The 25,066-nt window shown below is 38.2% G+C and overlaps 1 protein-coding gene across 4 annotated transcripts in view; it reads right to left on the reverse strand.

Annotated features, from left to right (window-relative positions):
• Positions 1 to 25,066, reverse strand: part of LOC140741349 (dual specificity protein phosphatase CDC14A-like) — an 89,465-nt gene that overhangs the window by 27,599 nt on the left and 36,800 nt on the right. For all 4 annotated transcript variants that reach the window (XR_012102054.1, XM_073071478.1, XM_073071486.1 and 1 more), the window contains exons 5-12: positions 24,028 to 24,104; positions 15,933 to 15,999; positions 15,441 to 15,503; positions 15,251 to 15,338; positions 12,092 to 12,322; positions 9,341 to 9,479; positions 7,213 to 7,378; positions 4,139 to 4,257 (exon numbers count right to left, since the gene is read on the reverse strand). Coding sequence is in view for 3 of the 4 variants with exons in the window: in XM_073071478.1 (XP_072927579.1) it covers positions 4,139 to 4,257; positions 7,213 to 7,378; positions 9,341 to 9,479; positions 12,092 to 12,322; positions 15,251 to 15,338; positions 15,441 to 15,503; positions 15,933 to 15,999; positions 24,028 to 24,104 (950 nt within the window). In the remaining variant the exon portion in view is untranslated. The remainder of the gene's footprint in view (positions 1 to 4,138; positions 4,258 to 7,212; positions 7,379 to 9,340; positions 9,480 to 12,091; positions 12,323 to 15,250; positions 15,339 to 15,440; positions 15,504 to 15,932; positions 16,000 to 24,027; positions 24,105 to 25,066) is intronic.

Here is a 25,066-nt window from a genome sequence, read left to right on the forward strand (position 1 = left end):
ACAACGGCATCAATAGAATGGATGTGGAAAGGATATTTCCTGTGATAGGGGAGTCTAGGACCAGAGGACACAGCATCAGAATCGAGGAACGTCCATTTAGAACAGAGATGAGAAGTAATTTCTTCAGCCAGAAGTGGTGAATCTGTGGAATTCAGTGCCACGGGCAGTTTTGGAAGCCAAGTCATTGTGTACATTTAAGGCAGAGATTGAAAGGTTTATGATTAGTCAGGGCATGAAGGATTATGGGGAGAAGGCAGGAGATTGGGGCTGAGAGGGAAATGGATCAGTCATGATGAAATGGCAGAGCAGACTTGACAGGCCAGATAGCCTAATTCTGCTCCTATATCTAATGGACACCACCACCTTGCTTCTACTCTCTACCCATAGGGTCTTGTTTCACAAGCCTTTCAGAATATCTTCCCTCTGTACACAGGTAATGCGAATCGAATCAACTCTGTACCTGTTCCCCTTTTACTCTGTCCTTCCTTGCCTGAAAATTCTATATCCTGGCACATTGAGTTGCCAGCCCTGTCTGTCCTTCAGCCACCTCTCAGTGATGGCAGCAATATCATGGATTCTTATGTTTGTTAAAGCATTGAGTTCATCTACTTTAATGCTGATATTTATTGTACTAAATCAATTCAATTGAGCTTTGAATTCCCTACATGCACTCAAGTTTTCTGCCAGTTGGTCTACTTCTCGTCTAGATAATTGAACCTTCCCACCTGAACAATTGCTTTGAGCCCTCTTCCCGTCATCTCAGGTTAAACCTTCCTCAACAGCACCAACGAATGTCCCAGCAAAGAGTTAGTTTCACTTTGGTTAAAATGCAACCTGTCCTGCCTGTACAGGTCCCACTTGTCCTGGAAATAGCCTCACTGATCCAAGAACTTAAAACCCTGCACCACCCCTTCAGCCACACGTTCATCTGACCTATCCTTCTTTTCCTATACTCACTAGCATGTGACACAGGAAGCAACCTTTGAGTCCAGCTCCTTTAATGGCTGTCCTGTTCCCTAAACTGCAGGCAGGATCAGATATGCGAGGAAACATTTTCTACCTACCTGATGCCAATAATTCCAGCTTTACCAATGAAGAATGTCATCATCCAGTAAATAAAAAATCCTTTGCTCATTTGGGATTTGAACCCTTAAATATTACTTAGTTATTTATTCCCTCCATCACCAACACACTGCCATCACAAAATGCAAAATTCATTAATGCTTCCCCAACCCCACAACCTCCAAGGACAAAGCATCTGGAAGACCACTATCTCCAAGCCAAAGTTCAGTTCACATTTCATTCCGTCTCAGAAAGATAACCACTCATTCTTCATCATTGGTGGGTGAAAAGCCAGAAACCTCCCATAAGAACATAAGAGATAGGAGCAGGAGTAGGCCAATCGGCCCCTCAAGCCTGCTCCGCCATTCAACAAGATCATGGCTGATCCAATCTTAACTCTAGTTTTCACCGAATCCCACAAGGCAACAGTGCCAACCAACAGGGCACCATGCCGCCCATTTTATTTTATTATTCATCCCACCCAAACCCATGTGATCACCCGGGGGAAAAAAACCGAGTTGCCAATTGAGGAGAAAAAATCTGGAAAATTCCTCTCCGACCCATCCAGGCTATCGAAAACTGGTCCAGGAGATCACATGGCTGATCTAAACCTAGCCTCATGTCCACTTACCTGCTCGCTCACCGTATCCCCTAATGCCATTTTTATCCAGGAAAATGTCTATCTCCGTTTTGAATTTATTGAGTGTAGTAGCTTCCACAGCTCTCTGGGGCAGTACATTCCACAGCCCCACTACCCTCTGAGTGAAGAAATTTCTCCGCATCTCAGTCCTGGAACGGCATCCCCTTATTTTAAGATTATGCCCCCTAGTCCTAGTTTCACCCATCATTGGGAACATTCTCCCCGCATCCACTCGATCAAGCCCCTTCACAATCTTATATGTTTCAATAAGATCGCCTCTCATTCTTTGGAACTCCAATGAGTAATGATGGGAACTCCCATCTGATAGTACTATTGGAATTGAGGAAAGGAGCTGCCTACCACTTTCAAGAACAATTAATGACAGGCAGTAAATGCTGATCTTGTCGGCTATGCCCATAATTAAGTTGTTCGATAACCATACAGGAGATTGTCTTTATTATCTGTCCTAAATATGTTCTGTAATACTGAATATCAAAAGCCATATACTCCTAAAATGAAAAATATACAAGTTCCTCTCTTGCATATGGTTACATGAAATGCAATTACTTTTCGGTGATTTTACTCCCAATTATATTCTTTGATTTAAGAGAAATCTATTTAACTGCGAGGCAAATGATCTACTTTTGCGATTTTTTGGGAAAGTACACTAACTAGGGTTTAGATAGGGAATCATGGTGGAGTTGCTTCTATGTGACCAAGGAAACTAATCCTTGTCATCAAGGTTGAACTCAGCTGGATTACTAATCAAAATGTTGAAATTGGGATATTTATACAGAAGACAAATCAATAATAAGGCAGTGCTTGCAAAAGATCTTCCTCACAACACTAAATCACCATGTAACATTCACAATCAAACAGTTTAGCCAGTATGCTCACAAAAGCATTTCTAAGTATATACTGGTAGCATCAGTAGGTTTTACTTCATCCATTTCATCTCTCATACCATAAAATATTTTTCACTTTAGTGGGTTCAATAATGCTTTCACCAAGAACAACATTTTGAATGCGAAAAATATCATTGAATCAATAGGTTGATATTGTTAATTTAGTAAATTACTTCCATTCTACTTGTCCACTAAATTTTTCAAATGACAATTCTGGCACAATCTTGAGCCAAAGTAATAAAGTTGATTGCAAGTCTGTGCCATGGATGGTATATCTTTTTAATTCATGCACAACTGAACATTTATGAAAACTAGGAAAACAAGAAAACCAGTAAAGACAGAAACATGCTTTTATGAGTATAAAAACAGAGAACAGTGTAAATAATAAAGGGATCTTAGAGACAAAGAAATTAGAATAGGGAAAACACTGAGTTACTTAACAAATACCTTCACAGTAGATGATTCAATAAACATGCCAGAAATACAGTATGTTTATTGAAAATTAATGGTTAAATGAAAAAGTGTTTAAATGTGTATGAGGCCTACAGCTTTGAGTTCTAGGTGTAGAGACAGTGAATGGAATTCTCTTGCCAGTAGAGAAAGATTAGTAAATGTTGCCATTTGGTCAGATTGGATATAGTAGTACATTAAATCTCAGCATTTTGGCACAGGAGGTGCTTACAAAAGCAAATAGGGGATTAGTCATTATTCCAGAGGGACTGGAGAAGGAGAGTAAATAATAGTTTATGATTTTAATGAAGGCCAACAAACCAAGTATTAACAACCAGTTTTTATCTCCACGAAGCAGGAGCAAACGTTTTTAACCAAGGGTAGTGTAGTGTATACTTTTGATATTTCAGAGAAGGAAGAGGTAACATAATTGAACACTACAGCATTCTGTTTGGGGGCAACAATAGAATCAACAATACTATAGTCAATGGCTGTTTTCTCTGACCAAAGAGTCTAGAAATGAAGGACATAACCTCATATAAATGGTTGACCATTTAGTTACTCAGCTTTTCTTGTTAATTCTCATTTAAGAACTCCACTGCAATAACCACAGTGGGTTAGTGTGCAGCTTAGATTAGGCATTCTCAACTCAGACTATTGGGAAGAAACTTTGTACCTCACTTTGTTTATTAGGGAACCACAAAAACTCTCTCGGCAAGCCCCTATGCAACTCTGAACAGTGGGATGTCATCAAAAAAAAACATCTCAGTCAAACTTGCATTCATCTGAAGGCTGCAACAATGACTGAAGGGGGTCACATTGATAGCCACTGTAAAATTGTGAAGTTCTTGATACTGTCCCTAAGGCATATGAATGGGCCACAAAGAAGTTTACTTTGCAGCTTTTTGTATTATTTTGTTTCAGGAGTGTATGACATGGGTATTAATTACCTACAATTGAGATGTTTTCCACTCTCCAGGAACATTATTTCTTTATCTAGATCTAAAAGTATTTCTTGCTCAAGTCATCAAGTGCAAACCTCCAATTTTGACAGACCTAATATCCCTACAATGATACTCACTTTAATGATCCAGTGTTTACAGCTCTAGCTGGTCTCCTGCTTTTCAACACCCTGAGTTTATCTCCTTGTGTCATTTCATTTTTATTAGGGTAATGATCATCATTGTCATTATCATTGTACTGCGGAGAAAGAAGAAATTAAAAATCAGAATATTTAATAGGAAATGTCACTTTAATTAACATCACAAAAGACTAGAAAATCACAATCTTATCAGGGTAGAAGCCCACAAATATCATTTCCTATTGACATTATACATGACTAAAATAATTTACCATTTTTTAATCCTAATAACTTACCAAGTGCAAAATGGATTCTTGATTAAAATCTGCAACCAACAATGTTTTACATACAAATTACAGCTCCATCCTTTGTGGCTTCCTAGCTAAAGCTTTTAGTAACACATACAAAATGCTGGAGGAACTTAGCATGTCAGGCAGCATCTATAGAGTGGAATAAACAGTCAAAGTTTCAGGCCAAGACCCTTCATCCAGACTGGAAGTGGGAGGAAGGAGGGGAGAAGGGGAGAAGGGGTACAAGCTAGAAAGTGATACGTGAAGCCAGGTGGGCAATGAAGAGAGAAGTTGGGAGGTGATAGATAGAAAAGGTAAAGTGCTGAAGGAGAGGGAATCCGATAGGACACAAGACTGGACAAGATGAGAAGGGGAAGGAGGTGGGGCACCGGTGGAAGGGATAGGCAAGTGAAGAGGTAAAAGGGGAGCCAGATGGAGGAATGGAAGAAGAGAGAAGGGGGAGGGGAAAAATTACCAGAAGGAGAAATTAATATTCATGCCACCAAACTGGACCATCATATTCCATCATATTCCCAGATGGAATATGAGGTGTTGCTCCTCCAACCTGAGAGTGACCTCAGTGGGTGTTTGCGCTTTATTCATTACTTGAAAATAAGACACTGAGTAAATTTAAAAATTATAAATGTTATATAATGAAGATAAAATGGTTTAGTCTGACTTTGAATTTATTTTATCCTGTTTAGTGGTGCTCAATATTTCTGGCTAGCCATAATGAAGTATATGCCATAATGCCTCAGTCAGAGGGATTCTAAAGCACTCATTCAAATCTCACTTATTCATCACTCCAAAGCTACCCAATTCTCTATTCCCAAATTGAAAATTCTCATTTACCTATTTAAACCCCTCCATCTGTTTCCTCATGCCCACCTCTAACCTCCCTCAACTACATCTCTTATCCTCTGTTCCTCTGGCTTGGTCTTTAAAATTGTCCATTTTCTTTTGCTGTACCTGTAGATGCAATTCTTTTAACCAACTCCAATTTAATTCTTCAATTCTTGTACCTCCTTACTTACCTATCTGTCCCTACATACTTTGCTCTTGGCTCAGCCTGAATTGCGAAACTGTATTTCCAAGAAAACTGTGAACTATTTTAGATCAAAATGCAGTACAGAAAACTAATTTGTTATTGGAAATGAAACTCGGACACCGACTTGATTTCAACTCAGCACTAGGTGGATGTGGTACACCTTGTGCCCTCTGTTGGCAGATCCCATGAACTATCAGTGGGAGCCATGCACAAGATTGTGGTCCCAATTTTACAAAATCTTTGGAGAAGCCATGTTTCCTAATTAGAGCACCTCTCAATCAATTGGACTAAATTTCTTAGCAGAGACAGTGTTGATTCTAACTTCTGGTCAACAGTGCTGAGCATATTTGAGGCAACATCTGGATGAATCCCAGTATTGAACAGTATCCCAGTCCTTTTAAACAGCCTTGTCAATTATAACATTGATGCAAACAATACTACCATAATAACTTCCTTTTCTGTTGGTTACCAATTATCAAAATACTTTCAAACCATGAAAGAATTTTTTTAAGTGAAAATTGTGTAATAACTACCCCTTCTTCCACTTGCCATACCAATACAAGTGTCTTTAAGGTGGATGAACATCAGAAGCATTGTCAAAAACAGTTGTCACAACGATGTCAAAGGGGTACTGACTCTTAGAGGAGGGGAGAGCGGAAGATAGGCAGGAGGACAAAGGACAGAATTCCAAATCGTATCTAAGGTTAGGACACTACAACAAAAGGATCTAAATCTCTGCCACACCATTTTGCTTTTAGGAACATTTAGAAGGGTGATTTCACCATTGTTTAGAAAAAGTTATTCAGTGACATTGTGAAGTAATTAAATAATATTGTGAACATGATTTTATATGCAGCTTTAGTACAGTATGATTGTAAAGTGTTGAGCTTTAATGAACAAATTGACATAATCAAGATTAACATTATTCAAAGATTGGAGCTGCCAGAGGACATCGAAGGGCTGGGCCCTGTGCAACAGTTTCTCAAACATTTCACTGATGTAGTATATTTGTGGATGAAAGATAAATAATGTGGACAAACAGTAAATTAATGTACTGAACTGCTTTGTACAGTGAATGAACACAATAACATGCCTCAACTATTATGAATACAGTATACTTAGGAAAAATTCTCATTATCCAGCTTGAATGCCCTTTCAAAAAAGCAACTGGCTAGTTATGAGGAAGGTCCATCATTCATGTATGATTCAAACACTGGAGATATGCACACTGCTGTCAGGACAGCTACTCAGTCTGAATCCGTTTTGCAAGACCTGGGATAAGCTACAGAGGTATTTATCAGGATTTGTCCAAAACCGTTACACGACACAGGACTGTGTGATGTAGGGTCTGTACTCTGGACACACACTAAGAAAAATATTACTTGTTGCTGGGAAACGGACAGCACTGTGAAAATAGCCTGTTGTTTGCTGGAAACTCATTAGTGTTCCAGACTGCACACTGGCATGCTCAAAAGAACTATGCACTGAGATACACTAAAGATGGGGGCAACCACTACAAGGACTCCATACAGAAAGGCTACAATTTAAGTCTCTCCTGCCACTGTAGGTGAAGTCTGCATTACAACCCTAAAATAATTTGCTTTAGGGTGGTAAATGAATGCGAACTGTTGAATGTTATTGCTAAGTAAAGAGAACGACATAACTTATTTCAAAATGTGTTTTATTCTCAATGTAATGCTCAAATCTTGTTCCAAATTTTTTTTTTTTTTACATACCATGTGACTTTCTTGTTCATCACACATCCTATTCTGATCATCACTGATGGAAATATCATCAACTCCAGAAAGGATCCTAGTAACGCCAACCTTCTCCTTTCCATTCATCTGCTCTTTAACTTTTGCACGGAACTGGTCACCCTGGGTCCACAGGCTAGCTTGTTTCCTGCCAAACGTAACAAACAATTTAAAGGATATCAAGTACAGGGAACTGTAAAAGGTACTTCATTTGTTCTACATCTCTTAGTTCAGAAACTGTCCAGAACATTTATCTTTCTTCTGACAAGATGCCAAGTCCTATTTTCTCTGCTCCCCGTTAAACTGAATTTACATGTAATTGTGTTACATGCCACCATTGATTAGAATTTAATATATTCAGTTTTACATACATTCCTATTAGCTTTCAAACAATTGACAGAAAAATGTTAATATCAAGCAGTCTGATGTCAACAGTTTTCCTACAAAAAAAGACCTTTATCTAGATATTAGAATTTGTATTGATAGCTGTTCTTCAAACCATAAAAATCTAGTTTTGCAATGAACAATTTGCACAGAATACCATGTTTTTCATATACGCCACTTTTTCTATCTCTTTTCCCCCAGTGTTTCTGTGGGATCCTGTGCACTTCATTCTCCTTGTCACAAATATAAAGAAACATGTCATGAGAATAAAGAACAAGTGCACAGGACCCAAATGAAAAACTGAAAAAAATGATTTTTTCTTACTGATGAGCTTTGGGGGTTTTGGGTAACATATCAATGATATAATGAAATAAACTTTAAACGATAATCCAAAATCAGAATCCTATGATGCTGAAAATAAAACCCGAAACTCCTGAGTATTTCCAATATTTTCAGTTTTATTTTAAACATTGAATGGCCGAGTTTAATTGAGGCAGCTCCATTTTATTCGCTGATACTTCACTCACCATTCACAAAAGCAGATGAAGATGCTGACTGACCTTCAGACTAAGCACAGTGACATACCTAGCAGAGCTAGAAGCAGCTCCAGTGATTGGGGTTCAGTCCTATCCTCCAGTACTGTTTATGCGAAGCTTGCAGAAACTCCACGTAACAGTACGAGTTTGCTCCTGTTTCGTTCCACACCCAATAGATATGCAAATTGGTAGGTTAGTCGACCACTGTAAATTACCCGAGGTGATTACAGTAATGGAGATTGAAACTGATCAGAGTGTGAGGAGGATAAAATGGGATCAGCTTAACTGAGCACTTGATGGTTTGAAGGGCCCATTTCTATGGTTTGCGATCAGTAAACTTTACATTGTCACATTAAGATGCTCCAAAGGGAAGGTTACTTTTGCAATGCATTTTTTCAGCTTTAGTATATCTTAATTTGAAGATGGTGATTTGAGCTGCAGACAACAAATGCTATACTCTATTACATAAAAACATGGAAAATGAACATTTGTAGTAAATCAAGGATGCTGATCCTGACCCTTTTCTTACTTTTCACATATTTGTTCTTCATTTATGTAGGAATTGGGCGGGAGGGGGTGGGCCTTCATAAATCAGAAGCAATAATTATGGAGCTAGTGAACAACTGGGAAGAAATGTGTGTGACCTTCACTGCCCAAAGACCATGCATCACACATGAATCTTCCAAATCTATTACTTAGTACAATCCAGTAAAGGAGGCAACTCTTTGCATCTCCAGTTCTGACACGGTAACAGGCTCCTGACCCTTTCAGAAGTAATTGGTAAGAACAGATTAAGAACTTTGACCTGCTTTCTAATATTCTCTTCTCCCTCTAGAACTCTTCCCACCAACAAATTTCGTGGTATGGAAACTCTTCTCGAGATCTGTAGTCTTAAGCTTGTATTCACTTCCTCAATGCACAATACCAACATGATGACACTATATTTTAAAAAGCCATTAATTTTAACATTTGCAGATAATGATCAAATACATATTGGAAAACTAAAAGCAAAACAATGCAGAACTCAGAGATAAAAAGTACAGTAAAACACTAGCAATAATCAGCAGCTCAGGTCCACCGGTGCCACCTGATCTGTTGAACATTCCCAACAATTTCAAAGCAGAGATCAGGTATGGCTGAAAAACATTTATGTTTAACATGACTTACTACTAAGTTTGGCATTTACTCACTCTTCCAAAAAGTGCTGCTGAGGTCCTATAACTGATCCCGGTCGACATATTCTGATCCAGGCAATGGCTTCTGCTGCTGTTAATCTGTAGTGCTTCATGATATAACATGCTATAAGAGTACCAGTTCGACCTAAGCCAGCTAAAATATTTCAAATAAGTTACAAGTCATTTTTTTGTGTCTGAAAACTTTAGAATGTGTTAAATATGCAGAATTTGCTAAAAGGCTTTAACTAGGAAAAAAACACAATTCAGTTCATAAAAAAAATTGACTACATACTTCCCATGTTTCTTAAAGCCAAAGTACAAAATCCATTGCTGCCAAGTGCCATGCTCCATTGTGTTCTAACCATGCTGCAGAATTGGGAGATACACACAGTGGCTACTTTATTAGGTACCTCTGTACACCTGCTCATTAATGCAATTATATAATCAGCCAATCCTGTGGCGGCAACTCAATGCATAAAAGCATGCGTCATGGTCAGGAGGTTAGACTTTAGATGGTCACTCATTATGCACCAGCACTGAAGGGTGGGAATGATTTCCCAATCAGGTTGCCTGTTTTACTCTGGACAACGACCTTCTTGGAGATGCACTCAAGCACAAGACCATATAAGGCATAGAAGCAGAATTAGACCATTTGTCCCATCACCTGCTCCGCCATTCAATCATGGCTGTTCCTTTTTTTCCCCTCCTCAGCCCACTCCCTGGCCTTCTCCCCATAACCTTTGAAACCATGTCCAATCAAGAACCTATCAATCTCTGCCTTAAATACACCCAATGACCTGGCCTCCACAGCTGCCCAGGGTAACAAATTGCACAAATTCACCACCCTCTGCTAAAGAAATTTCTCTGTATCTGCTTTAAATGGATGCTCCTATTCGGAGGCTGTTCCCTCTTGTCCTAGACAGCCCCACCATTGGAAAGATCCTTTCCACATCTACTCTGTCTAGGCCTTTCAATATTTGAAAGGTTTCAATGAGATCCACCCCTCATCTTTCTGAATTCCAGTGAGTACAGACCCAGAACTATCAAGCGTTCCTCGTATGATAACCCTTTCATTTCAAGAATCATCCTCGTGAACCTCCTCTGGACCCTCTTCAGTGCCAGCACATCTTTTCTTAGATGAGGAGCCAAAAACTGTTCACAGTACTCAAGATGAGGCATCACCAGTGCCTTATAAAGCCTCAGCCTCACATCCCTGCTCTTGTATTCGAGACCTCTTGAAATGAATGCTAACATTGCATTTGCCTTCCTCACCACCGACTCTCCTTGCAAGTTAACCTTTAGGGTGTTCTGCACAAGGACTCACAAGTCCCTTTGCATCTCAAATTTTCGGATTTTCTCACCATTTAGAAAATGGTCTGCACATTTATTTCTACTACCAAAGTACATGACTATGCATTTTCCAACATTGTATTTCATTTACCACTTTCTTGCCCATTCTCCTAATCTGTACAAGTTCTTCTTCAGCCTAGCTGCCGCTTAACCGATCTTCATATCATCTGCAAACTTGGCAACAAAGCCATCTATTCCATCATCTAAATCACTGATATACAGCACAAAAAGAAGCGGTCCCAACATTGACCCCTGCAGAACACCACTCGTCACTGGCAGCCAACCAGAAAAGGATCCTTTTATTCCTACTCAGCGCCCCCTATCAATCAGCCAATGCTCTAACCACGTTAGTAACTTCCCTGTAATACCATGGGCTCTTAACTTGGTAAGCAGCCTCATGTGTGGCACCTTGTCAAAGGCCTTCTGAAAGTCCAAATATACAACATCCATTGCATCCCTTTTATTTATCCTACTTGAAATTTCCTCAAAGAATTCTAACGGGATGGTCAGGCAAGATTTTCCCTTAAAGTCACCATGCAGACTTTGTCCTGTCTTGTCCTGTGTCACCAAGTACTGCATAACCTCATCCTTAACAACTGACTCTAACACTGAGGTCAGGCTACCTGGTCTGTAATTTCCTTTCTGCTACCTTCCTTAAACAGTGGAGTGACAATTGCAATTTTCCAGCCTTCTGGCACTATGCCAGAGTCCAATGATTTTTGAAAGATCATTACTAATGCCTCCACAATCTCTACTGCTACCTCTTTCAGAACCCTAGGGTGCAGTTCATCTGGTCTGGGTGACTTATGCACCCTCAGGTCTTTCAGCTGTTTGAGCACCTTCTCCCTTGTTGTAGTAATTACATTCATTTCTCTTCCCTCACACCCTGCACATCTGGCACACTGCTAGTGTCTTCCACAGTGAAGACTGATGTAAAATACTTATTTATTTCATTTGCCATCTCCTTATCCCCTGTTTTTATTTCTCCGGCCTCATTTTCTCGCAGTCCTATATCCACTCTCATCCCTCTTTTATTCTATGTAAGAATGTAAGGAGCATCCCATCACACACCTGACATGTCTGATGGATAGTGGAAACACTCTGGAGAGTGAAGAATTGGAGGCAACATCCACCGTCACTAATGTTTTAAAATGTCAGAAGTTGCATTTCTAAACTAGAATACATTATCTAAACATCAAGGAATAGAAAATACACTTCGCCCAATTCGTGTTGTGAAAGATGAAGAATCCTAATCGTGACCTTCCACTGGTCCAGATTTAATTTCAGATGTTAATTAGTCTCAACTTGTGCTTTTGTGTAAACGTTTAAGTTTTCTTTTACAAAATTCTTTTTAAGTAAATATGCTATGATATTAATGCCATTATCAACACTGTAAATGTTAATGAGGAACCATACCTTTACAGTGCACAGCAACGACACCCTTTGCATTCTCACAGATATTCAAGAACTTTTTGACTATAGTATCACTAGGGGTACTTCCATCCACAAAGAAGAGATCATAGTGGTCAAAGCGAGCATCTGTGAATCGCTTGGCATCATACATTTTCTTGTTCAAACGAATAATTGTGGTGACATTGTGTTTTCGAAAGTACTGGAAATAGGCCTCTGGAGCGTGCAGAGGGTAGCCTAATCCAATAAGGAAGAGAAATGGTATGTCGATTAAGTTTGACAACTTTTAAAATGACTCCAGGCACAACACAAGCTGTGCACCTAAAAATTGCTAACGATACAAAGCTTCTACATTCTGATAAAGAAGTTGTACTTGAAATAATGGCTTTTAACCTTACAATAACAATCTATGCAACAAACAGTAACCCGCTATTTCACTGAATGTACTCAAGTAGTAGATGGACAGATTTCTAGATGTAAAACATCAAGGGATTTAGGGTGAAAGCAAGTTATGGTATTTTGATAAAGGATCAGTTGTGACTGCACCAAGCGGAGTAGCTGTCTGGAAGGGAGTACTCCTGCTTCTTTTTAATTCTTCTGTCTCTGCAAACTGTTCAAGCCTTGTTTACAAAGACTCTGCAAATTTAGAACACAGATCAACCACTTTCTCTAAGTAACAATTTTTATCCCTTCATTAAAGTGCCTTCCACAAAACTTTTCAATCAAATTAAAAATCAAATCTTTCACAATTTCTGGCTGTCACTCGAACTCAGAAGGAAGTTATGGCAGCAGGTAAGTGTTTCTGGCTTGCTTCAGAAGCAGCAGTTTGGAAATGTGTTTGGTGTGCAGGACTTCTCTCCCAGTGAGGCCGCAGGACTAAACCAGTGAACATGGAAAAGCACTGCTAAACCTGGGAATGGAATGTGATCACAAAGTGATTAACCATCACTGGAAAATATGGGTAGTAAATTCAACATCAGCAACTTGTTTGCTGACAATACAGGTGTAGCAAAATAAAAGAAATGAGCTAGAGGAGATATTGGGAGAACATCAAGTCTTAAAAGAGGAAAAGGAACTTGGAGAGAATCCAGAGCAAATGGATTAGGTAGTTAAGAACAGGATTTTGAGTTGATGGGAGACGTGCAATATTCAAGAAGCTAGATTTAAGGAACGCAGAGTGCAAAAGTGATACTACTGCAGGGCTGAACGAGAACACAAAAGTAAAGAGCAAAGAGGCGATGAAATGATTTAAATGCAGCAAGGAGAATTGCCAGCTCTAAGCACTGGAGGTAGTGGTGGATGAGAGAGTTGTCAAAAGAAAATATAAAACATTAATTATGGGGGTGATGGGTGAGCTGGACTTACCATTTTTGACTCTTGAATGGGTAGTAGAGTTTGAATTTAGAGGAAAGGAGGCCAAAAGGAAGGACTTTGTACAGTCAAGCCTGGAAATGTGGATGAGGTTCTCCAGGGAGTTGGGGAAGATGTAGAAGTGAAATACATGGTGTTCAACACTTAAAGATCACAAACCTCTGAATAAAATTCTGAGCTCTAAGAATATATCTGCTGCTAAGATAACATTCAAAGTTTCATGAACACCGGCTATTCTTCAATTTTGTTTTCCTCCAAAGCAACATTCGAAATGCAGATTAGTATTTTTCCACACAAATGGAGGGACTGCAGTGGAGGATGACTGCAAACCTACAGGAGTGGTGAGGAGGGAGGAGGTAGCTCTCAGTTACCATTCTTAACAATGTGAAGGCTAATTGCTGAGAAACATGGAAGTGCATTCAGCTTCTTTAACAGTTAAAGGGACTGTAAAAAAATTTACAGCAGATGGAATCCACAAAGTGAGAATGTATATGTCCAATGCAAAGTCAGCTGATTTAAACAATGCACTGCTTGCTGCATAAGATCATGCTTACTTGAAAAGTTACTGTATTCATCCTAAAGTTTGCATCTGTGATCTTAGTAGGAGTGTAAAAAATACTTCTGTAACACAGCACATATTGTGCCTTTGGTACTTAACTCAGTAAAACTGTAGAGACTTGCAAGTCAGCAACCGTGAAGTTCTGATGAAGAGTCTCAGCCCAAAATGCTGACTCTTTAATCCTCTCCAAAGATGCTGCCTGACCTGCTGAGTTCCTCCAGCATTTTGTGTCTGATACAAGAAACTTACAAGTATGGGAGTGTTCAAATGATAGATTTTCTGCTCCAATGGAAGAACAGAGCAACTAGTATAGATGGGAGAGAATTAAATACCAAGGATGGGAATAAACTACATTCAAAATTCAATAAGTACTATGCTTCCAGTTTAATCTTGCAGATCCAATTACCTATTTGGTTCTTGGAGATGAAAAGAGAGATTCCTCACCCTTCCTATGATCAAAATTATTCAACTAACATAAAAGGTTACTAACAGAAAAAAACATGTTTGACATACTCCTTAAATAATTGATATTAAACCAAAGTTAATAGAGATATTTATTTTTAAATAGGGTGCAAAAGATGATGTTGCAGCAACAGTTTAGGTAAAATATTCAAGAATAAGGCTAAAAGGGGAAGGGGAAGGGGAAGAACTGGAAACAAATGGTAGGGTTCTGGATGACAATGCAAAGATTATGCATTAGCTTACAGAACTAAGGAGTAGATTTAAACACAAGAGGTAAGAGTCTCAAATTTGAGGAACTTGGGGACTGGAAGTCAGTGATGTCAGTTAAAGAAAATAAAGTGATTGGTGTACAAGATTTGGTGCCTTAATTTAATGAAAGTGGTGGAGATTTGGATGAAATGAATATTTACCAAAAGTGATAGATTCATGGCCATTCAGGAGAGAATTAAACAAAGTTACATCAAAGTTTTAAAATATTTACAATATGTAAACAAGCTTATCATCTGAACAAATCTAAATCAATAGATTAATGTTGCATGAACCACTACACTACATGCTCTTTTATCCAAACCCATGAACAATTTATTCTGTCCCTATCCAGCACATACTTAACATGTAGTGCACCTCAACTAACACTTGCACCAAATAAAATACCACCAAGGCATCTTGAAAATAAAAATCATTGGACAAATATTATGTGGATATCGCAAGAGCATTATTTAATAATTGAGTACCACACTCAAGGCTGAGCAGTGACGCGATTCAACACCTACCATTTTCTACTTTGCTCTTTGGATGTGGTCCACTGAAGGCCAAAAACTTGCTGGGAATAATCCAGTTAAAATCTCCATTTTCTGCCCTCTGCAATGAAGTTAAAGGCACTTACTTATTCATGAAAGTTTGTTAGTCTTGAGGTAAATCAATCAGAAAAAGTAATCTGCTAATACAATAAAAAACACTAACCTCATAATGTTCATATTCATCTACATCAAATGTATTAAAATTGAAGAAATCATATTGCACAGCCTAAAAAAAAGTGTATGTTAAGATGAATAGTTAATTCTAGCATTGTAACAAGTAAATTAACTGCTTCCTGAAACCTGCATTGAATTTGATATTTGTCAGTTTGTATAGATACCAACTCATATTTCCATTTCAGTAAAAATTTCAGATTCACTTCATGCACAGAGTAGTGCATTCCTGAAGTAAATATTTTGGGAGGATAATTGAGGTGAACCTTTGGAACACACTCAAAATATTGTTACTTGATAGCAGTGGGAGTATTTCAAGTTTCTGTACAAGGATGAGTCACCAAGTTTTTAAACTGATGTGCGAAGTCTAGGTTGACAAAAGTTTCCTCAAACCATTATTAACAAGGTTCATCATTAAACCATGCACGACAATCAATGAAAAACAAAAAGCCAGGAAATGTTAATTATTGATTTAGCATCTTACCTTACTAACAGCAAGTAAACAGTCTAGAACTGTTAGCTTATATGTGCACGTGCCAAATGAGGCATCTCTGTAATAAGAAACATTTTAAGCTAATCAAAAAGTGAACAAGACATAATTCTTCTATAAACAAACTTAGTATGTCACATAATATTCATAGCCAGCGATTGATATCAATGATACATTAAGAGCAAATCTAGAGCATCTGTTTTTAAACGCATTCATGCCTGCAATACTTACATTTAAGCATTTTGGTTATTTGGAACTAAATCATTTCATTTGTTTACTAATCCTGACACATTTGAATTCTAAAACTGATCTAATCACTGCTGTGTACGAACTGAAAAACAGAACATTGCAAAGATACCAGAGTTTTCAGTTCTACAGATTTTTAGTGACCACTGAAGCTTTACAAATTTTCAGCAGAGTCCACGCATAATGACTAGCATTTCAATACTAAAGCAAGATTACTTGAGTTTTTCTGCTCATAACCTAATGCAATCTTAAAGACCACCAAACAAAGAAAACATGAACATGTACGACTAATTTCAAAGAAGAAGCATAGATATCATTTGGACGTCTTCACATATGTTACCTTTATCTCCAACTTTCAGCTAGAAATCTGCAATCTGGCACATATTTCCACTCAATGCTAATCAATACAACTCTAGGGTGCTGTGTGTGGACACTCCCATCACAATTACTCCTGAGTTGTGAAGTTCATGAACTGGGACAGAATGATTGTATAACTAAACCTGCATATTACTATAGTAATATAATCTGTGCTCCCTGTGTCTAGTCTTGTGATGTGTGTGCATTTCCATGCAAGTACATATAGCTTTATCTTTTATTGTGCTTTATCTGTACTCCTCATATACAGTTCTGTGCAGAAGTCTTAGGCAACCTAGATTTTTTTATATAAATTTTGTCTTAGATGTTTATTTTTTATCTTCTGCATTAGTGTCAGTAGAAAAGAGTAAATTTTAGATTTCTAAACATTCATTTTCTAAAAAATTAAATGTCAAGAGATTTTTTGTACTTTATTAAAGAAAGTAACATTAAGTAACAGACCACTTTTCAAATAAAACCTTGATTACTTTGTAGGTATACAGCCCAGTGCATGATTAAAAAAGATAACAAACAGGTGCTAATGATCAATGACATATTGAGTTAAATGAACTGAATTGATTAACTGAAAATGAAACTGATGGAGAAGGAATTGAACTGGGCAAAGGACCAACAAATTAAAAGGTAAAGGCGTGGCAGATGTGACAGGTTAACCTTCAAATCATCAGTTCTTACACCAGGGCAAGAGTGAGCATAGTAACGAGACACAAGATGGTCATCCTGCATCAGCAAGGTCTCTCCCAAGCAGAAATTTTGCAGCCGACAGGAGTTTCAAGATGTGCTGTGTAAGCTCTTCTTAAGAAGCACAAAGAAACGGGCAAGGCCAAGGACCAGAAATGCAGTGGTCGGCTACGGAAACTGAGTGCAGCAGACAAGAGAGACATCAAACTCACGTCCCTTCTAAATCAGAAGTCCAGCATTCCTATCAGCTCTGAACTCGCAGAAACCACTGGAACCCAAGTACACCCCACTGTCTGGAGAAGTCCTATCAGAAGTGATCTTAATGGAAGAGTTACTGCCAAAAAGCCAAGAGACTCACCTACGCACAAAACACAAGGATTGGGGTGTTGAACAATGACAGCACATACTCCTATCTGACAAGTCCAAATTTGAAATATAACAGGAGGTAGTTTGTAGAAGAGCTGAGAGATCTACATGGATAAGTGCAGCCAACAGTAAAACATGGCAGAGAGTCCCTGTAGGTTTGGGACTGCATTTCTGAAAATAGAGTTGGTGAGCTGGTCAAAATTAATGGAATCCTCAATGTTGAGAAGTATAAGCAGATTCTCATCCATCCTGCAATACCATCAGGGAGATGTCTGATGGTTCCCAACTTCATTCTGCAGCAGAACAATAACTGCAAACACATGGCCAAGGTCATAAAGAACTATCTTCAGTGAAAAGAAGAACAAGAAGCTCTGCAACAGATGGTACGACATCAACAGAGCCCTGATCTCAACATCATTGAGGCTGTCTGGGATTACCTAGAGAGACAGGCGCAAGCAAGGCAGCCATGGTCTGCTAAAGAACTGTGGTAAGTTGTCCAAGATGCTTGGAACAACCCATCAGCCAAATTTCTTTTAAAACTGCACAACAGTGTACCTAAGAAAATGGATGCAGTTTTATAGGCAAAGGTTTCAATAGGTACATTTAATGTCAAGAGAAATTTATACAATATGCATCCTGAAGTTCTTTTTCCACCTGTAAAGGGTGGTTACATTAAATATTGATTAGAGTTGTTTTTACTGTTTACTGCTTTTTATAGTAATTTTTTGATATTTAGAAACTTTTCATTATTTTTGAAAGCATTTCACTTTATTGATCTTTTTTTACATGTGCCTAAGACTTTTGCACAGTACTGTACATTGGAGCTGCCATTAGGACACTGTTCTCTCGGCACTGGTGACAACAAACTACTGGAAGCAAGTGTGACAGGATTTAGGGGACTGTGGATATATGCTGCACTTGCCGTGCAGTTTTGCTTTGCAAGTTAAGACTAGCTTGATCAAAAAGGGTAGGTGTATTTGGACCATAAAGAACCTTCACACAGAAATAACTGATCCAGCAATGACTTCCAGACATGGAGTGAATTTCTGTAGAAGTCCTTCACTTATCTACAGGATACGACCACTGAAGACACTAATGAAGTTGACCCTCAATAACTCTGATCACTGTCCATTTTATTGTAATGTGGATGAACAGCTGATTATTTGCAAAACATCAACACTGCTATGTAACCCCTCTTCTTTCCTTTACTCTAATTGTTTCCCCAATTGAAAAGCAAATTCTAAAAAAAATCCTCCTACAAATTTAATATTGCATGCCCAACAGCATCCAATAAAAAAAATTTAAATGTCTGCAATCATTTACAAAGTTGTTAAATCTAAAATAAGGTTAAAAATGACTCCCTTTGGATATGGTTCAACCTCTCTATGGGCAGAAGTTCCCACTTGCTTCAAAAAGGCAACAATTATACCAGTGCCCAAGAAGAATAATGTGAGCTGCCTTAATGACTATCACCCGGTAGCACTCACATCGACAGTGATGAAATGCTTTGAGAGGCTGGTCATAACTAGACTGAACTCCTGTCTCAGCAAGGACCTGGACCCATTGCAATTTGCCTATCGCCACAACAGGTCAACAACAGATGCAATCTCAATGCCTCTTCACACAGCTTTAGACCACCTGGACAATACAAACACCTATGTCAGGATGCTGTTCATTGACTATAGCTCAGCATTTAACACTATCATTCCCACAATCCTGATTAAGAAGTTACAGACCCTGGGCCTCTGTACCTCCCTCTGCAATTGGATCCTCGACTTCCTAACCAGAAGACCACAATCTGTAATATCTCCTCCTTGCTGACGATCAACACTGTTGCACTTCAAGGGTGTGTGCTTAGCCCACTGCTCTACTCTCTCTATACCCATGACTGTGTGGCTAAGCATAGCTCAGATAACATCTATAAATTTGCTGATGATACAATCATTGTTGGTAGAATCTCAGATGAAGAGGAGAGGGCATATAGGAGTGAGATATGCCAAGTAGTGGAATGGTGTCGCAACAACAACCTTGCACTCAACATCGGTAAGATGAAAAAGCTGATTCTGGATTTCAGGAAGGGTAAGATGAAGGAAAACACACCAATCCTCATAGAGGGATCAGAAGTGGTAAGAGTGAGCAGTTTCAAGTTCCTCGGTGTCAAGATTGCTGAGGATCTAACCTGGTCCCAACATATCAATGTAGCTGTAAAGAAGGAAATACAGCGACTATACTTCATTGGGAGTTTGAAGAGATTTGGTATGTCAACAAATACACTCAAAAACTTCTATAGATGTACTGTGGAGAGCATACTGACAGGCTGCATCACTGTCTGGTATGGTGGGGGAGGGGGGGAGGGGGGCTACTGCACAGGACCAAAAGAAGCTGCAGAGGGATTGAATTTAGTCAGCTCCATCTTGGGTACCAGCCTACAAAGTACCCAGGACATCTTCAAGGAGTGGGGTCTCAGAAAGGCAACATCCATTATTAAGGACCTCCAGCACCCAGGGCATGCCTTTTCTCACTGTTACCATCAGGTAGGAGGTACAGAAGCCTGAAGGCCCACACTCAGCAATTCAGCTTCTTCCCTTCCGCCATCCGATTCCTAAATGGACATTGAACCCGTAGAACACTACCTCACTTTTTTAATATACAGTACATTATTTCTGTTTTTTTGCATGATTTTAATCTATTCAATATACATATACTGTATGTTTATTTTTTCTATTATTTTACCTTTTGTTTCTTCTTCAATATTATGTATTGCATTGCATTGAACTGCTGCTGCTAATTTAACTAATTTCACGAAAAATGTTGATGATAATAAATCTGATTCTGATTTGAAAGTTACAACTGGCAACTACTGTACATACTTGTTCAGTTACAAAAACTACGAAACACATGTAGGGGTTACTTGAAACAAACCAAAACAGCTGAGGACTAAGCCAGGGTAATCAACACACTTCCAAATAACAAATTTCCAATTCAAAAAAAGTATGTTTGATTCTGTTATGTTTTGTAACTTCAAAACATTAAACTAATTCAAAGAAAGAAGGGAGTCTGAAAACAGGGGTGTCACTTCAATTTTACTTTTAGCAAGATGCATACAAATCATGTGGTAGGATGATGATGTATGAAATGTATGTATGCATATAAACAATAATGAAGTATTTAAATGAAGAATGCTTAATCAACCAATGTACATACACGATTACTCAAATATTATTGAAATATTAAATATACAACACTCCTCCCTGCTTAGCTATAAACTCCAATTCAATAGAGAATGTATCTCAACTATATACTCAGTATATTATATAATGCAACTACTATGTACAGACATCCACAACATAGCAAATTTTAAATTGCCCCATTTAGGCTTAAAGGTTTAGTCACTGTGGAGAATTTCTTATTCTTGTGGGATAACATCTTTCTTAATGAGGGGGAACACTCTGCTTGGCAGGTGAGACTTGTATCTGTGAAAACAATCTCGGGTTCTGGGGCATCTGCCGCGGTGATTGTACGAGTTCACTCAGACTGCAGGAAGTTGTTCTGCCAGCTCTGGACACCACCTTCTCTCTTTGGATCTACTTCAGTCTGTTTCTTGTTCTTTCTCACATTCCTTCTCTCTTTCGCACCATTCTTTTTCTCATTCACATTCTTTATCTCCATCTCTTCCCTCCTTTTTCTTCTTCTAGTTTGTGGATCTTGATCCTGAGAAGCTCCATTTATTTCACAGGAGTATTCTCTTATTAATCCTTCTATTGCTCCCCTTAAGATCTGATCTCTTCTCTTGGTATCCTCAACCACAACATCATCTGACAAACCCTCTGTTTTTGTATCTCCATTGACTCCTTTCTTTATTGCCTTCCATTCATCCAGCTGGGCTTTGGTCTTTGCATCTAGTTTTACAAGCAGCTTTTTGTTTCTCACTTGAAGTTCATGCAATAACCTTAATGCACGCAGAGTAGAGTCTGGTTCTTTATATTTGCAAAAGCCATATGCTTGCAACTTTCCTGAAGCTCCCTGAACTCTCTTCCAGCTTAAAAGCAAGCCACATTTCGCAAGTAACTCTCTGATTAACGTAACAGAAGCTTTCTCAGATATATTGCCTACGAAAACTATAGTAGTCATACCACCGCTTTCGACACTTTCACACTTCGGAGAAACGTTCTTCCGTGGTCCAATATGTTTTCCAACCAGAGGTTGTACCAACACCCATTTGTTCTTTGTTGTGCAACGGTTCATGGTGTTTGGCATGAAGACAGTTGTGACATCCTACAATACCTTTCTTAATTCACTTTTGTATGGCGTCATAGCAGGAAATGTGGCATGCAAGTGATTGACGGATCTCCAATCAAATTATACTCATCTCAACCAATCATGTCCCCACAATGCTGGTCCTTCTGTTTTTACCACATACAAGGTCAATGTGACTTGTTGGTTGTTCATAGTTACAAATGTTTTTCCCACAGGAATTATCTTTTCTCCAGTACAAGTTCTTAAATTGGGTATCTGTAGGTTTCAGTTTGGTATCTTTGAAATGCCTCTCAAACTCATTTTGTGGAATGGCTGGAACAGCTGAACCAGAATCTAATTCAATTTTAATTAATCTTCCATTCATTTGTCGCATAAGCCATATTGCTTGTTTATTGCTAATTTTCACACTGTAAATCTCAAGGCTACACAATCCTGCATCACTCTCACCGTTATCAGGTTTTTGACCAATAGCATGCAGATTAGTACTCGTTTTGAAACTACAACTTGACTTTCTAGGTTTTCATCTTCCCGGAGCAGTCCATTTATTTTTATCTGCCCAATATGCTCTTTGTATCTGTCGTACTTCATTGCATTTTCTGCAAGTTTCACCTCTAAATTTGCATTTGACGTATGTAAGCACCTGCCAACAGTAACACAATTTGTTTGACCAGGCCAGATACAAATTTGTTCAAGCTCAGTTTCGTTGCTGACTGCAACTCAAAAGCATCTGTTTTTCCCACTGACACATCAGTTTCAATTGCTCTTTTGAATTCAAGTTGTGCTTCAGTTAGAAGCAGTTTTTGCATGCTTCGTTGTAATATTCCACAAACTAAGTGCATCATTAAACCCATCATTGAACTGACAATGCTCAGACAATCCCTTCAATTCAGCCACGTACACTGAAATAGGGCATCCCTTCCTTTTCATTCTGCTTATGAACTCTAAAGCATTCTGCAATCAACAATGGTTTGAATTCTAAATGTTCCTGCACTACTTTCATGATAACAGCAAAGCTAATTGTGGCTGGTTTGGTTGAAAGAGTTAAACTTCTGAGCAAACTGTATGCCTTTAAACCTAATAAACTCAGCAAAATTGGTGCTCGCTTCTCACTGGTTATTTCACTTGCTTCAAAATACTGTTCCAATAGCTCAGTATACATGAGCCAATCACCCCTTTGTGTAATAATGTTTGTCGATCTTTCTGATGTAACCAGCCATTTCAGATTTTTTAATGATTATTATCACTCTTTATGAACCCCAAAATTCTTCCATTTACTGACTTAAAAAAATTGACCATGTCTCTCTCTCTCTCTCTGAACACAGTCCCTCCACATGCTGGGCTAAGCTGTTGTTGTTTTATTTGGAATGTCTCACTGGCTCTAAAGGGTCTGCACCAACTCGGGTTTGTTTGAAAAATAACCAGTCACCAATGTTATGTTTTGTAACTTCAAAATGTTAAACTAATTCAAAGGAAGATGCGAGGAGTCTGAAAATACAGGTGTAACTTTTGAGTTTACTTTTCGTGAAACACGCATGTATCATGTGGTAGTGTGATGACATATGCAATTAACATATAACCCATAATGAATAATTTAAATGAACAAGAATTCTTAATCAATATATACAAGACTATACTAAAATATCCTTGAAATATTAAATACACAGCACATCCTTTGTGATGATTCCAGCAAAGACAAACAATCTTATAGTGATAAGAAATTAATGAAATTAGTGGTATAGTGATCTTAGCATTCAAATGAGTGTAACTAAGCATTCTAATTAGCAATATAACTGTGTGCTACTACAATACAGACAGAATATAAATGGCTCCAATGGACAGAAAATAGATACATGGCTCTGAAACAGCATTCGTCCACAAGTGTTCAGCAAGATGATCTCCGTATTATTCTTGTTTTTGCTGACGAATCCCAGATTTCCAATCCCGTATTAAAAGGTTGGTAACAGAAGTATCCAATCTTGGTGAGCCAAAGGAAACTGCACCAACAATTTACCTCTCCTCTGATGGCAGTGAGCCAAAGTAATAGTCGCTACTGAAGTGTAGCAATTCATACTATTACATATTTTATTTGCACATTTATTAGATGATTCCTGATCAGGTCTGCAAACTATTTAGTATCCATCTCAAAAAGGGAATTAAAGAGAGTTACCTGAAGGATTGATATACATTATTCCCTCCTACCAACAATCGGTAGGTTTCCTCTGGAGATTTCTTCAGGTAGATTACCTAAAGGAGACAAGTTTAAGCATATGAAATTTTCAAAATATGTTTGCAGCAATTTTAGTGACATTTCAATTACAAAGTCAAATTCACACATATAAATTTCTATTCTTCGGTTATGCCTTCTGAAGTAAATTAAAATTAGCATTCTTTTCAGAATGTAAATTAAATCTGTAAGAAAACCCCTTTCGGAATATACAACAGCTAAATACATTTATAAACTAGCTTAAGATCACTATGATTAGACGACCATGGAAATAATCTTCTCCTAAGTGGACTGTAATGAATTAAAAAAAGTTCTATTATGTTCAAGCTCCATAATATATGATCAGTCTAGTATCATTCACCACAGATCAATTATAAAGTCAATAAAAAGCATAAGTAAATCTATCTTAATTGGAATTAAGTTTGTGATAGTGGAGGCTTAACATTCTTGCAGTGTGATTTAATTTCCTACTGCAGAGTGATTTGCTAACCATTCCATCATGATACCTACCATAAAAGGCAGATAGATTGCAGAGTAAAATGCACGAACTAAATAAAGGCTTAGATGAAAGCTAAAAATAAACGAGTACATAAGTGTTTTTATTCTTCTGACGCACACTTTATAATCAAAGTCTTTCAAATTCCTGAAGGGCCAGTTAAGAGCTAGAATACAAAACTTTCCATTAATTAATGTTTAAATCATTCCTTATACAAATATAGGACAAAATTCTAGTTTGCTCCAACTAGGAATTGCTGTGTTTAATCACAAATGACAGTTATTCCCATAAGCACCTGACTTTTTCAAAAGGAACACAAAACAGAACAAATATGAAAATGATCAGTATACAGGTCTTCAAACAAAATCAATCCCCTAATGAAAAACACAAGCTCTCTGGCAGCAGATTATAACAAAATACTTTGCTATATGAATCCTATGAATGCAAACAATAATCTAGTGTTGAGTAGGAGTCCGTGAAAATGGT

The sequence above is a fragment of the Hemitrygon akajei genome, chromosome 2, assembly GCF_048418815.1.
Source record: "Hemitrygon akajei chromosome 2, sHemAka1.3, whole genome shotgun sequence".
Lineage (NCBI taxonomy): Eukaryota > Metazoa > Chordata > Chondrichthyes > Myliobatiformes > Dasyatidae > Hemitrygon > Hemitrygon akajei.